The following is a 13,766-nucleotide window of genomic DNA, read 5'->3' as shown; positions in this document are numbered from 1 at the left end:
GGTTCTTGTTTTAGTCCCCACAGGATGAGGTTTGTTAGGCTTGGTAGAAGGTTGCAGACGCTACAGAGGATTGACTTTTATCCTGCTGGACTCCATTGTCCGGATATCCGTCCCTCCTTCCCAGTGTGTCCACTTGCTTTGTTTCCTCAGTCCGATTGCTCGTGGTTGGTTGCCCCCCCCCCACCACCATCTGTTAGATTTCTTTCAGAACAAGGTCCCTTGTCTCCCACCGGCTTGCCCTGCTCCAGCATGCCTGTGTCACACAGCTGATGCCCTGGTGTCCTGCTGCTTCTGCCCCCACCATCTCCTTATGGGATAGTCTTGACTCCTGCCTCTTTTACTGCTGATGTGCCCGACCGCTTCCTCCCAGTGTGGACCTCGACCCCAGCTTCCCTTATCTTTTCATGTGCCCAGTCTCTCAGCACGATGATCTGTCTGGCCTTGGTCACTTGACACTCTGCAGTTGGCCTTCTTTCAGTAAAGTAATTCCATGTCATCAGCTTTTTGCCATTTAACTCCTTTGCTTTCCATCAGCATTGGTTTCATTCAGTAGTCAGTACAATGTCTGTCATCAAAGTTGCGTCTAAAGCTCAAAGAACAGAGAAAAACTAGAACCATTTGTGCTTTGGAAAAGTATATTGAGAGACATCCATTGTGTCCACAGTTGACAGCTCCAGTGACAGTTAAGTCAAATTGTATGGCATGGTCACAATACGTTTGGGCCTTGATATCCAGACGCCCCTCCCAGACATGCCCACGCCATACATACATGCATATGTGCATATTTCTGTAAAATATGAATATTTTCTATGAGTTTATCTATAGCACATTGAATCTGGTGCTGAAGATGTCATCCTAATGTTGATTTGTAGTTCATTTGATTAACGTCTATGTATGAAAAGAAGTCATTTTCATTATAAGTAATTCTTTTCTTACAGCTGCCTTTTTTGTGCTTTTTCAGGGTAGTCATTTTATTACATTTTCATCTGAAGCTGGCGCCCTGATGCAAAGCCAGGAGGCAAAGCTGCTGTCCACTGACCCTGAATATTCCAGCGGTGTGCCAGTTCAGTGTCACAATGAAGCAGAATGCAGAATAGCCCCATCAAAGGACCACTGACACCGACTTATTTAGCTTTGATATTAAAAAAGAAAAAGAGAGAAGAAGGAGCAAGACTGACAGAGGACAAGAGAAAACTGAAAAAGAATTACAAAAATAAAGTCCAATGAGAGTGTCTGTTAGCCTCGTCTTCCATGACGTTCGTCTTAAAGTCCATGGATTCTCTCACTCATGCGGCCCGCCAGCTGTAACAGGCGGCTACAGTGAGAGAATCATCTATGAATTTATCTGCACAGTGTGTCTAACTGCACGCCCGCCAGCTCGCCCACCGGAAAGAGAAACTGCCTGGACTCTGGAGTATCTGTCCGAGCCTTGACTGCCCACTGACTACAGAATAATAATGACAGAGGCTGTTCCTCTGCCAGATATTGCAAGCATTTAGCCTATTCTGTTTCTCATGTGATCATTAAGACCACAGAGATTTGATTTGTTAGAGTTGTGATTTTAAGATGTGTTTATGTTGCTGCAAACCTCGGTTATATGATTGCGAAGACACAGCACCCACTTTATGTGTACAAAATCTTCCACAAAATACCATCAAAGTGAGGCAGCTGTGAGCTATTTCATAAGCTGTAAAACAGCCAATGGTAAGCACAACAGGCTAAGCTGCCATCTGCTATTAATGAAGTGAAGTATGAATGAAGTATAGTCTCTCGACAGAACACTGGTTAACCTTGAGGTCATAGCTGTCCTTTGAAAAGTTTACAGAGTGCCATGCAGGGGCGTACTGGCCTGTTTTGGGTTGTTTTTTTTTTTCTGGGAATCTACCCAACAATTTATCTGGCTCGGGCCAGGCTCTCTGACTCAGGCATCATCAAACATGGACGGCTCGGTGTGCGCACTCTTCATTCTGACCGAAACAATGCAGAACGTGATTTCACAGATTAGCTCAGCGAGGTCAGAGAGGTCAGGTTGTTTGGTGGATACAGGTGTAAGTGTAAGTCCACAGAAAGAACTATCTATCTCATTTTAACTGTACTTTACCCTGACACTGACTGACTTGAGTGATATGTATTTGATAGTGTTTTTGGTTGAAGTATGACGCATAATCGATGTTTTCAGTCATATTACATGAAATGGATTTTTTAAAATAATAATAATAAAACTTTGTGTAAATACTAATGAAACAAATTGCTTAAAAGAAAGGCAAAGGCAAACATCAAACACAGGAGATTAAATATTTTAGTTAAAAGGAGAGGAGAATATTAAATAGCAAGGGTGGACATGTTAAGTATTCCTAAAAGCTTTCTCATAAAATAGTTTTAATAAGGGATTCGAACGAAGTTACAGAGTGTGTCTGGGGATTTTAACAATCAAGGAAACACATAAGGAGTTGGAAAATCAATTTATATGGAGGTAGGCCATTTAGTGCTTTAGTACAAATGTGTCGTCACGGGGGGGGGGAGTGGTCATGTCATGTCTCCCCAACATATGAAATATGGAAGATTGTCCCGCCCAATATTTAGAACTGACCAAACACGTCAACAGATCCTCCAAAAGGCATAAAAGAAAGCTAATTTATTCCTCTCAATATTTACTGTTAAACCAACTCCAAAACATACTGGATGTGTAGTTCTCCCTGAACACCTCCTGCCTCATCGTACCTGTCAACCAGAAGTCTGATTAGTGTTATCTTAATTTGCTGGTAGCTGTTTCTTACTGTAACCCTAAAAAAGAATCGTCAATAATTTGTTACGTTTCATCTTTATACATCTCCGCGTATCTCTGCATATATACTGGTGCCAGCTGTGATTCCAGAGCAGCATTCTTCTACCCGAAGTTGCTTGTTGTTATTCATACTTAATTATATGCCAATATTAAATCAATTTGATGCTTTGAAGGCACACCACTTGTATTGCCAATGAATATTAGGTTAGAAAATACAACATTTGCCCGATTTATCATGACTTCCGGTATGAACCATGCCCCCCTTCCGGTCTTCTACCCGAATACAGACACAGAGACAGATTATTGTGTTGGTTGAACAGATACTAACAGATACGTGTCACAAGCGTCTCACCCTATCTTTATGCTCTGGGACTATTTTTGCTTGCGTCTTTGAGGCGTGACATTTACTTGCCATTTTTGTGGACACTGAAACTGCAACCGAGCTGGAGCGCAGCCAGGACGCAACACAGCAGGATGCCTTGTACGTCCGGTGCGTTGCAGCTTTAAGAAGTCCGAAACAGGTGTTGAAAAAGGTGGGGTCATCTTATATTGTGGCCAAGATGATATTAGATTCGATCACTTTAACATACAAATTAGTTCGATCCATGTCTCTACTTATCGGCGGGTCAGCTTTTGTAAGAATTCATTTGCTACCGTTGTTTAGAGCTGTTTAGCCGGTAGGCGAAGCTACAGTAATGATCACTGATATGACTTTTAGCCTACTATTAGTGCTTCCATCATTATTTTGATGTTTATTCATAGATTTGATTTGATTTTGATTTGAGCAAAAAGAGGGTTACCTGACTACCACCTACATATACCTGAGCAAAACATGACATTGTCAAATAATTAGAACACCTGGTGAAACACATCATTTTAAATAAACCCAGCAAAAGCCGTCTCATCACTTGCTCCTAATTATTTCATCCATCAACTGTATATTTCTGGTCCAAGTCCTTTGTTGTTTCAACAAGTGGTGTTGCTAACAGATCTGAGGTGCTGTCTGTATCCGTGACTGTTACAGAATAACATTATCACAGTATTTGCCAAGATGCTCAATGCTGGCAAGCGTGAAACTAGCTCAAAGCTAATTTTCACTTGCGCAAACAGAGCCAATTGCAAACATATCTTTGGTTTGCAAGAAAAAGTAACAACCAATTCTTGCCAGTTGGATGATACCCAGTTGTAAATCTCCGTGCTGATTCATCTGCTGTGCAGTGGAGGATTGTGGATTGTGGACAGTGGATTTGTTTTCAATGGGAAATTGGAACTGATAAAACAAAGAATAGTTTCCCTTTGTGTGCATTTTCTTTACGCATTTACACACGGAAAGAATTGCTGGTTGGTGCTGTGGAAGTCTAGCAATTTGACACAGACAGGGATAACCATATTTTTTGAGTCATATTTGTAGCGGGGGGCAAGATTAACTGTCACATATTTGATTTTGGGGCTTCAACATTTCCGACAGAGGAAGAGCAGCAGCAGCAGCAGCAGAAGTGTTTTGTCTTCATGCCTGTCATAGCATGAGAAGGCCAGATGAGACCTGAACCGCCACACCAGATGGCAGGTGATGGTTCTGTGGGACACCGACCACAGGGGACAAGCAGTGACGAGCATCAAATTCAGCTAACGAAATAACCAAGATCCCACATATTCAGTAGGCGGACTCTAAGTACAATTGAATCTGGACCCAAAGCAAAATGTCAATGCAAGCTGACAAGATCGCTTGCGAGTGACACATTTCTACAGTATTACATCACCTCAAACACATCTTTCAGCTGACGTTAGCCATAATAAGCAAGAGCGTTGTCTCAGGTAGACACTCAAATTAAAAAAGTGAAAGGACACACAATGCCCATTTGTAACAATTTTGTTCTCAGAGCGCAGAGATGAGAGCTACAAAACTTCACTCGCTGAATCTGTCATCATCAAACTACCAGCAGAATAATTGGAAAATCAATGACGCAACAACAGCGGGCAATGACATCAGCATTTTCAGCATGAGTTCTAGTTACTACATTATTACACGAGTTCTCAGTACTGTGATACAGTCATTTGAGACTTAAAATGAATGTGGGCCAGGGGCACCCCTTCCCTACTTCCTACCACCTACTCGGACCACGGCCATCTTCGAACTTGGCCTTCGTTTGGATCTCAACAACACACCGGTAAAGTTTCATGAATGCATCTTGCACAGCGCTGTGGCGGCCGGTTATTTTGTGTGGCTGACAATTTATTTGTTTTGTGCCCAAGATTTCCTGTACTATATGTGTGTGTGTGTGTTGGTCTTTGTCTATTTGACATCAGCCAAAGAGCAGAAGGCCATCCCACCAACTGCCCCCAATTTCACACCCTGCCCTCTGACACACTGCACTTACAGACCGGCCAGTGTCTCACAGCGTAATCCCAGACAGGTGTAATTTCCTGACACCGGCTGGTTTGCCGTCGTACACCCAACAATATGACCATCCCTGCGGATAGCTTCTTTAGTCCACTATCCACCTCATCAATCTCTATCTTGGGTGGCGACTGGCAGCGTGTGAGATTGTTAATAAATCAGCATCATTTTTTTTTTCAGATTATATTTTTTACAAATGGGTCATTTGTCTGGTTTTCGCTTGCTTGTCAACTGCAAGTGGTGGTGATGTGGTAAAGTTTAGAAGTTTTAGTTCATGTTTAGTACTGCTCAGCTTCCTATATAGATGAATTTGGACATTATATATGTATGTGTATATATATATATATATATATGTGTGTATCACAGGTTATGTTTAATGTTTAAACTTGAGAATTCCAGTTTAAATATAGCTTCTGGTATGTGGTCTTACTGTATGGGTGTCCACATAATATATTCCATCAAGCTCCCCACTTATTTATTTTTTTCAAAAGGATGTATTTTGGATCACTGTTGTACCTTTACTGCCTCAGCTAATAGCCCCCCTCGGTTACCATAGCAACACACAGGTAAGTGGAAAGGAGTGCTTAGTTCACCACGCAGCATGAAGCCCGTTTCTAAAACTGTTGACCTATAAAAACATACACCCACCGACATGTGGAGGCTACCAGAACCATATATGTTGTGGACTATTTGTGTGTGTGTGTGTGAGAGAGAGAGCGCGAGTGAGTGTTTGATGAAGCAAATGCAGGAAAAAAAATCAATAACCCAAGCTTTTTTTTATATACAGTGTCTGTGTTGTCTTTGTCCAAAGCTTTTTTATTTATGTGTGTGTGTGTGTGTGTGTGTGTGTGTGTATGTGTGTGTGCGTGCGTGCATAGTCTCTAACATCTTCCACCACAAGTGCAGAGAGTCTTCCAAAAGTGAACACATGTGTGTCTCTCTCAGGAAACCTGTCCTTCGCCGCATGTATAGTCCTTTATGCATCGCACCAACTCCCTCATCCCAACGTCATCGTCCTCTATTCTCTCCTCCTCTCTCCCACCTTTTGCACCTCTTCAATCACTTCACATATTTTGGCGAATGACTTTCCCTTTCCTCCCTCCTCCCTCTTTCCCTTGTCTGCTGGGTTGTCCGTCACCTTTCACACACACCTCCTTTTCACTTTCTATCTCCCCTCTACCTCCATTTCTCCCTTCATCCTCCCCTGTTTCTCTCCTGGGCTTTGCTGTGTCTGATCTGTCAGAAGCTCCAGACAGCTGTCTATTCCCTGCAGGCAGCCATCGGTGGCACTGACCATATGGGAGGAATAGTGATTGCGCTCCGTTGGTCTCTCATTGTTTTGCTTCCCTTTTCCTTTTTAGCCTTTTCCTGCAACACTTCTTGTATAGCTGTTCCCTTTGGTTACTTCCCTTTGCTTCTAAATCTTTCAGGCCGTCAGGAGCCAAACAGCTCAGATTTAGTGTGTGTGTGTGTGTGTGTGTGTGTGTGTGTGGGGGGGGGGGGGGGGGGGGGGGGCTGTGACAAAGCCACGGTGTATCAAGGGATCATCAGGGAATAATGTGACAGTTAGGTATCTCTTCCGTATTGTTTCGCTTGTTTTGGGCTGTTTTTTTAAATTCAAAACATTTGTCTTTAAAGGCAATTGAGGCCACCAGGTATTTTTATCTCAGATATTTTTATCTCAGATTTTTCTATGGTTGGCATAGAACAATTTAGATTAAAAAAAAGGAGGAAAAAAGCATTTTGCTGGGATTATGGGATAAAAACAAAACATTGTGTGCCATAGGGTATTAAGATTGATGTCTTTTTTCTATGACAGCAGGTATTATTTGAAAGCTGCACCAATCAGTATTTACCAAATTACCAAATGATCAAATGACTACGTATAATGTGAAAGGAGTCACTCGTAATAATGAACACCCGACTGCAGTTCCCCTCAGCTCTACAGAGCGTACTGGTGTCTTTCAGTTCATTGTTTTGTTTTTTTACGGCACGCAATTGCCCCCTAATCTCAATTCTCAGTTTGTACATTCTTGATTCCTTTCCTCGCCTCCTCTCTTCGTGTCTTAGTCCCTCGAGGTTAGTTGTGCAGGCAACAAACGGCAAATACTTTAAGGTGATAAAAAAAAAAACAGAAAAGGGAAACAGAAAGAATACTGTAACTTCATAAAGTTGAGATTCAGCTAAATGGTTCTTTAATTGGTTGTGCAATAGGAAAATAAAAAGATAAATTAAAGGTATCTTTACAATCAGTCTGCAAGATATTCTTTCTGCATCAAACACCAACTATGAAAGCAGAAGAATTTCATCAAGGACTCATACTGGGAACATAGGAACAAAAGAACTGCATTTGCAAAATATAATGTACACATTATATTTGAAAATACATGTTGAAATGGGATTTCTAGTTTACAATATAGAAAAAATGGGAAGTTGTGATTCAACATGCTGATTTTGATGCAGGAGCATGAGAAACGTAACTGCCATGAACGGTGAACACAAACTAATCCCCAAAAGTTATAGATGGGGTGTCTGGAATCTTTTAGAAGATCATAACGTTAATATGCACTTGTAAATTGATCATGGCTTGCAATAAGACATAAAAAGTTGGAATGACAAATCTCGCAAACCCTCAAGAGTACATAAGTGTGTGTGGGTGTCATACCTATGTGTATATAAAGATATGTCATAATAACAGATGTTGAAACATGGTTGCCATCTAGTTGTCTGTATATCACTGTCTATCAGGTCGTGGCCAGTGGATGATATCCTGATTATCCTGCTTTTGGTATCCTTGGTATCTAGCAGCAGAGGAGGCCATGCCTTCAAACATGGGGGAATTAGACATGTGGTAAACACATTAATTAATGAATGCTTTAGAAAGAAAAAGTTAGCAAAGAAAGAATTAAAACAGGAGACAGACATCACGCCCCCAGAAGACAGAAGCCTATAAAACAAGATAAACTTTTAAAGACAGGGACGTTATTCTATAAATCTCCTCTACGGTGCCATCACTTGTGTCTGACAGAGTTTGCAGGGTTAAAAGAAGACATACTAATGGCTTAAAAAAGAATGCTGACTGAGTTTTTCAGAAGTTGTGGCTCGGATATCTCCCTAAATACGTTTTTAGAACTTTAAAGCCAGGTTATGGCTATTTTTGCATTTGTCGTGTACTTGTCTACAGGCACTGGCATCACATTCACTTTGCACTCCAATGATGCCAAAATGTAAAATACTTTTAAATACTTGTTTTCATTGCTCTCTCCACCCCCTTTCTGTTTTTTTCTCTTCGTCCCTCGCTCACCCATCCCCGTGGCATTTGGGCTGACAGCAGACCATAACTGGCTGATTGTTCGGTCTGCCTGAGCATGATAAGCTTTCTAAAATATGCCAATAGTGCTACTGGCAGGGGACGGCTGCAGGGGCCACGAACTGGACTCATCACCAAGTCCCCGCTGAAAGTCAGTGGCAGTTATGACTTGGGTTAAACATTGGCACTGGTATTGTTTGATGACGTCATGTCGTGAGGAGACTCTGCATGCTGCAGTACGTACTGTACCTGATCATCTCTATAAACATTGCATCAGTGAGAAGGCTCATATAGTGTTGTTCTCCGCCGCAGCCGTCAATAAATATAAACATGGAATATTCTCACTTTGCCTGTCTCAATAAATTATTTATGTGAACAATTTCTAACATGAATATGATTCAACTCTTGAACAAAAAAAAAGAGGCCAGCAATTTATCATCGATACAATAAGATTTCGAGGGGGGGGGGGCTTACGAGAGGGTCCTCTCCAGCCGTCCTCCCGTGGAGCCGATTATTTCTCCGAGGGTACAGAAGGTCTGGCCCAGAAAGTCCTTAGGGGGGGGGAAAGATGATAGAAGAGAGAGAATTAATATCATGACAGGGCCAAGAGATGGTCCCAGCTTCAAAACAGACTAACCGACAAGAAAGTACTGTTAATACGACCTGCAGAAAAATGAAAAGATACGTTCGCATTTGGGGGGGTGCATTACTCAGGTGCTCAGGTGTACTTCTTGAGAAATATTAACTCTTAATGTGACTCTTTGTTCTGTAGAAGTTTCATTGAGTCTGTGCTGTCCCTCTGTATTGTGGCGTGGTTTAGGAACCTGAATCTGGCCGATAAGAATAGGCTCGGGCAAAGTGGCCAGCCAAGTCATAGGGTGAGTCAGCTGTCGTCAGCTCTACTATGGGCAGGTCCTAAGGAAGACCCAGGCCCATATTAGACTGCCCTGATCACCCCTACAGAGGGACTTTGAGCTCCTACCTTCAGGCCGTAGATACAGAGTTCCTGCTCAGGGGACAAAAAGACGCAAAGTCTCTTTTGTCTGCAATTAGCAGCCTGAATTTGAGCATGTGTACTGTTTGTCCTTGTGATCTGTACGGAGCCCTGGAGTGGCCATAGAGCAAAAAAAAAAAAAAAGTCACGTAGGCATTGAGGTCACGTTTTACGACATCGAACATTCAAAATGCTATTGTGTGCACTCCTGCACTGGATACAAATTTTGATTCATTCTGTTGTTTTCCCCAAGCCTGTTCGGTGGGTTTAAAAAAACAGACACAACCAGAGCTGCACAGGAAATTAAAAAGGCTGGTACATTGTGCTGGCTGTCTGTAAATACACATATCTTGTGCACAGGAATGAATCAAAATGTGGGAATGCATTTATTTATTTTTTTTATTTATGTCTTTTTTTGTATACCTGGCTGCAACCAAATTTCCCCTGGTGGGACAATAAAGTTTGACTTGACTTGTCGACCGATTGATTATTCTTAAAAAGGACCACACTATAAGGTTTAGTAGATAAGAAAGAGTTTTCCTCCTTCATCAGCCATTTCATTCAATCATCATCAGATATTACAACAAGCCCACACTACAGAGGAAAACATATGGCAACATCAAAAAAAAAAAAAAAGCAGAGAGATTACGCGACACAAAAAACTGCTGCACAGCAACAAGGGCAGAGCGCTCCGTGTTGATGTTTGTTGTTGTGTGGGCGCGAGCAGGTGTAGGTGTGAGTCCCAAACACAAACTGAATATGTGTGTATAGCTCCTGTAAATGTCCTGACATGCACAATCTGCTGTAGTTTACTGTCTCAAAACAACAACGGCTGCCTTCACTTTGAAGCTGAGTTCTGAAAGTTGCTTTACCTGAGCGAATGGTAAAATGCAGACAGACAAAATGAGGAACAACACTACTGGAGGGGGGGGGGGGCTTTCCGGGTGGGAGCTGCTGGCGAAATGAGTTGGAAGCATGGGAGAAAAATACAATCAAATCAAAGTGAAGGAAACACACAAAAAAAAAATCACAAGTCTCTTACACTGAAATATATTGAAAAATAAAAAGTGAAATGGACGAAGGACATTATAATAGCATGATTATAATACAATCTGCAAATCCAGCACTCACCTTCTGCTCTCCCGCATGAGATGATTTATCGGGGGGGAGGGGGGAAAGAAAAAGACAAGACGGATTTACAGCACACTAAATAGACTTTATTCATGCTGAATCGTCTTCAGCTCCTGACCTCATTCACTGTAAATGAGCTGAAAAACAGCGTGAGTGATGCTGAATACAAAGTGATGCATTCGAGGACTGATGGAAGTCGCCAGCGCTGAGTCACCGTCATTTGAGGTCGACGTACTGTACTTACGTGCTTGGAAATGTTACAGCTTCTGGAGTCCACATTGTACCTGCGATGAAACAAACAGGTGACGGGATTAGAAGAACTTTGGAGAGAGATTTGGTGCAGATCCACTGTTATACTTGAAATAACCTCTATAAGATAAGCTAATCAACTCCCAGCTCCAGCTTCATAATTAACACACTGACATGAGAGTTGTATCCGTCCTCTCATCTAACTCTCAGCCAGAAAGCATAGACTACATTTTCAAGTAACTTGACCTTTTCTCATGTTTTTTTTTTTATTTACTTATTTTTTTTAAACTACCTGACTAACAGCCAAGAATAAAAGAGTATCTAAAACTGCTGTTATCTTGATGTCAGCTTGAAATTCTAATGCCTACAGCCTCTCGCTGCTGTGGTACCTGGGAGCTGCACAAAAAGCTTATTATTTGGGGATTCAAATAGAGAATGACCTTGCGAAGCAGGAGGGATGCTTGGAATTATGCACAACACCAACGTAATAACATAATCGCAAACAATGTCCCCCGTTCCATTTTGATGTTTAAACATTATACAAGCCACTGCCCTACAAATTCTACTGAGCAATAAAAGCGCATTTCTGTGCCTTGATTAAAATTACAGAGGCATGTGATCTTTCCCTACTATTGATTGAGGATAAGAGGTAGGTGAAGTAAACAGAACAGCCAAGTCAATATACAGACGCTAATCAGTGGGCCTATCAAGTGGCCACGGTAAGTGGCCTTATTAAAAAATCTCCATCCACATTGTGACATCCCGGCGTCTAATTTTAGCAGTGATTGGCCTGTTCATTTATCCAAATCGGGCACCAAACTGAAATACTGCAGAGAGAGAGAGATTATTCAGATCTAATCAAAGACGGTGCTACCTTAGCTTGGTTGCTCCAAATCCACACTGAAGTATTTATATAGCAGAATGTATCCAAGTTTAGAATGAAATGAATTCAGATACATAAATAAAAGGGAATGAAATACTGTCAGACTACTTACACGTCAAACCTTAGATTTTGTTTTTCTTCAAAGAAGAAATCCAGGACAAACTTCCTGACGAAATCTGGGTTTCGAGTGTTATCGATTACCTCTGTCCTGCCAAACTGCAGAAACAGAAACAAAGTGATAATTGGTGATGATAGTGGCATTGATTCAGAAAAGAAGTGAATCAAATTCGTGAGCAAATTCAGCGGCAGAAGTCAGACTGAGCTACATTCGAGCCAGATCTCCCCCCTGCAAGCCAAGAGTCGCGTTCCCGTACCTCCCTCCTGGTCCAGGCCATCTCTCCATCTCCCTGACAATCACACCAGTAATCCCCACGGTGGACTGCCAGCCTCGCCCTCGGCCTGGCCCGACACCACCGTTTAATGAGCTATTGATCTTGGCACTGCCTCACTGCAGCCTCAATACCTTGACTCGTGTCTTTAGCGCCCAGCGCACATCTTCCACGCTGTCAGCTGCATCCCCAGCCTATCCATTACCAAGGCCTCGCAGGGGAGTGTATTGGAAATTCCCATGATATTTCCTTGTAGTATTTTTGGGATTGAGGCGTTTGGTTTACAAACTCACTCAGGCGTGATTGGTTAATAAGTACTGGGGCATTGTGGGTCAAGGTTAGGGAATTGCTTTGTTAATGAGGGAGCGTATTTTGCTGTCCTAGAGTAAGCAGAGCCGTTGGAAACATTATTGGTTTTAACATAGGCTATGTATGTATGTTGGACCATCAAGTGGGTACAAATACCATGTATTTCTTTCAACTATCTCTAACCTACAGCTTTGATTTTTCTGAGAAGAAACATTTAAGCAGGGTTAAAAATGCAGTGTTAAATAACTAACAACAGTGGTGCAAACAAGAAGCATTTATGCTTAAAGTTGTTTCCCATGTGTGTATATGTGCACAGATGCTGTGTGTTGACGTGTAAAAGATTTGCGTTCGTTGGGTGTGGGTAAATGAAATTTTTGAACACAGTCACAGAAGTCTTTCAAATGGAAAAAAAACCCAAAACTGTTATAACTTTTGGCAGAAAATTGAGTGTTTATGTAGGGCGCCATTATTCACAGCAAGAAGCTGATTGAGAAAATATGTCAATAAGGCTCATGGATATTGTGATAATAAAGCTGTTCGCCAAAATGCCGGACTAAACAGGACACAGAAACAAAGTTGAAATAATTGAAACTGGTAGTAAGAAGGTAAACCTACAGGGTCTTCGTTTTCTGGGAGAGTCAGATCAGACCCAGTCACATCAGAAAGTGCCACAGCAAAATTCATCCAAGCGTCTTCGCAAAAAATATTGAACCCTAGCAGCTGGGTGACATGGGGACTATTCGAAGGACTAGTTTGTGGCCCATGTAGCCAGTAAGCTAAACGTTCACATGATAGCCAGCTGGGAAATGCTAATGTCAGTCATAATAGCTGCCCAAACTTTAATCCCTCCTGGCATTTTGTTTTCGGTATTGGAAATTGTTTAATTTAACAATCTGACAAAGAAGAGGGGAAAAAAGCTCTCTGAGCTAATAAGGTTGCTGACTGACAAGTTAGGACGCTTCCTAAATTCCTACATTTTGGACTCTCCAGTTCTCTGTTCTCTTCAAGGTTAGCACTATTGGTCAATATCACAAATTTATGCGTCAAAGTTCACCAAAGTTGAAGCGGAGATTTACTTCAAATTGAATTGACAAGTCATATATCGAGAAATACCATAATGCAAAACACAATGTCAGAGGAAAACAAAAGATCAAGCACAATTGTTTGCTCATGGTGTCGAAATGTGGACAGTTGACAGCAAGGTGTTTACTCGGCTGATTGCAGTGCAGTTCATGCCGTGTTTTTGATTAAGCCCTGCCACATGGAACAAAAAGGTGTGAGGTGTCTTGAAGAGAGGGGATCAGCTCAAGCTCTCACT

General features: G+C 41.8%; 1 protein-coding gene across 3 annotated transcripts in view; it reads right to left on the bottom strand.

Moving 5' to 3' along the window:
* Positions 1 to 13,766, bottom strand: part of LOC139288410 (copine-9-like) — a 56,638-nt gene that overhangs the window by 24,257 nt on the left and 18,615 nt on the right. Inside the window, exons 4-7 of one of the 3 annotated variants that reach the window (XM_070909694.1) lie at positions 11,863 to 11,966; positions 10,863 to 10,902; positions 10,619 to 10,621; positions 8,968 to 9,044 (exon numbers count right to left, since the gene is read on the bottom strand). In XM_070909694.1, the coding sequence (XP_070765795.1) occupies positions 8,968 to 9,044; positions 10,619 to 10,621; positions 10,863 to 10,902; positions 11,863 to 11,966 (224 nt within the window). Of the gene's footprint in view, positions 1 to 8,967; positions 9,045 to 10,618; positions 10,622 to 10,832; positions 10,903 to 11,862; positions 11,967 to 13,766 lie in introns of all 3 variants that reach the window. The other 2 variants (XM_070909695.1, XM_070909693.1) reach the window with 2 other exon arrangements.

Source organism: Enoplosus armatus, chromosome 8 (genome assembly GCF_043641665.1).
Source record: "Enoplosus armatus isolate fEnoArm2 chromosome 8, fEnoArm2.hap1, whole genome shotgun sequence".
NCBI lineage: Eukaryota > Metazoa > Chordata > Actinopteri > Centrarchiformes > Enoplosidae > Enoplosus > Enoplosus armatus.
The sequence above is the reverse complement of the archived record's forward strand: the minus strand, read 5'-3'. Positions and strand labels throughout refer to the sequence as shown.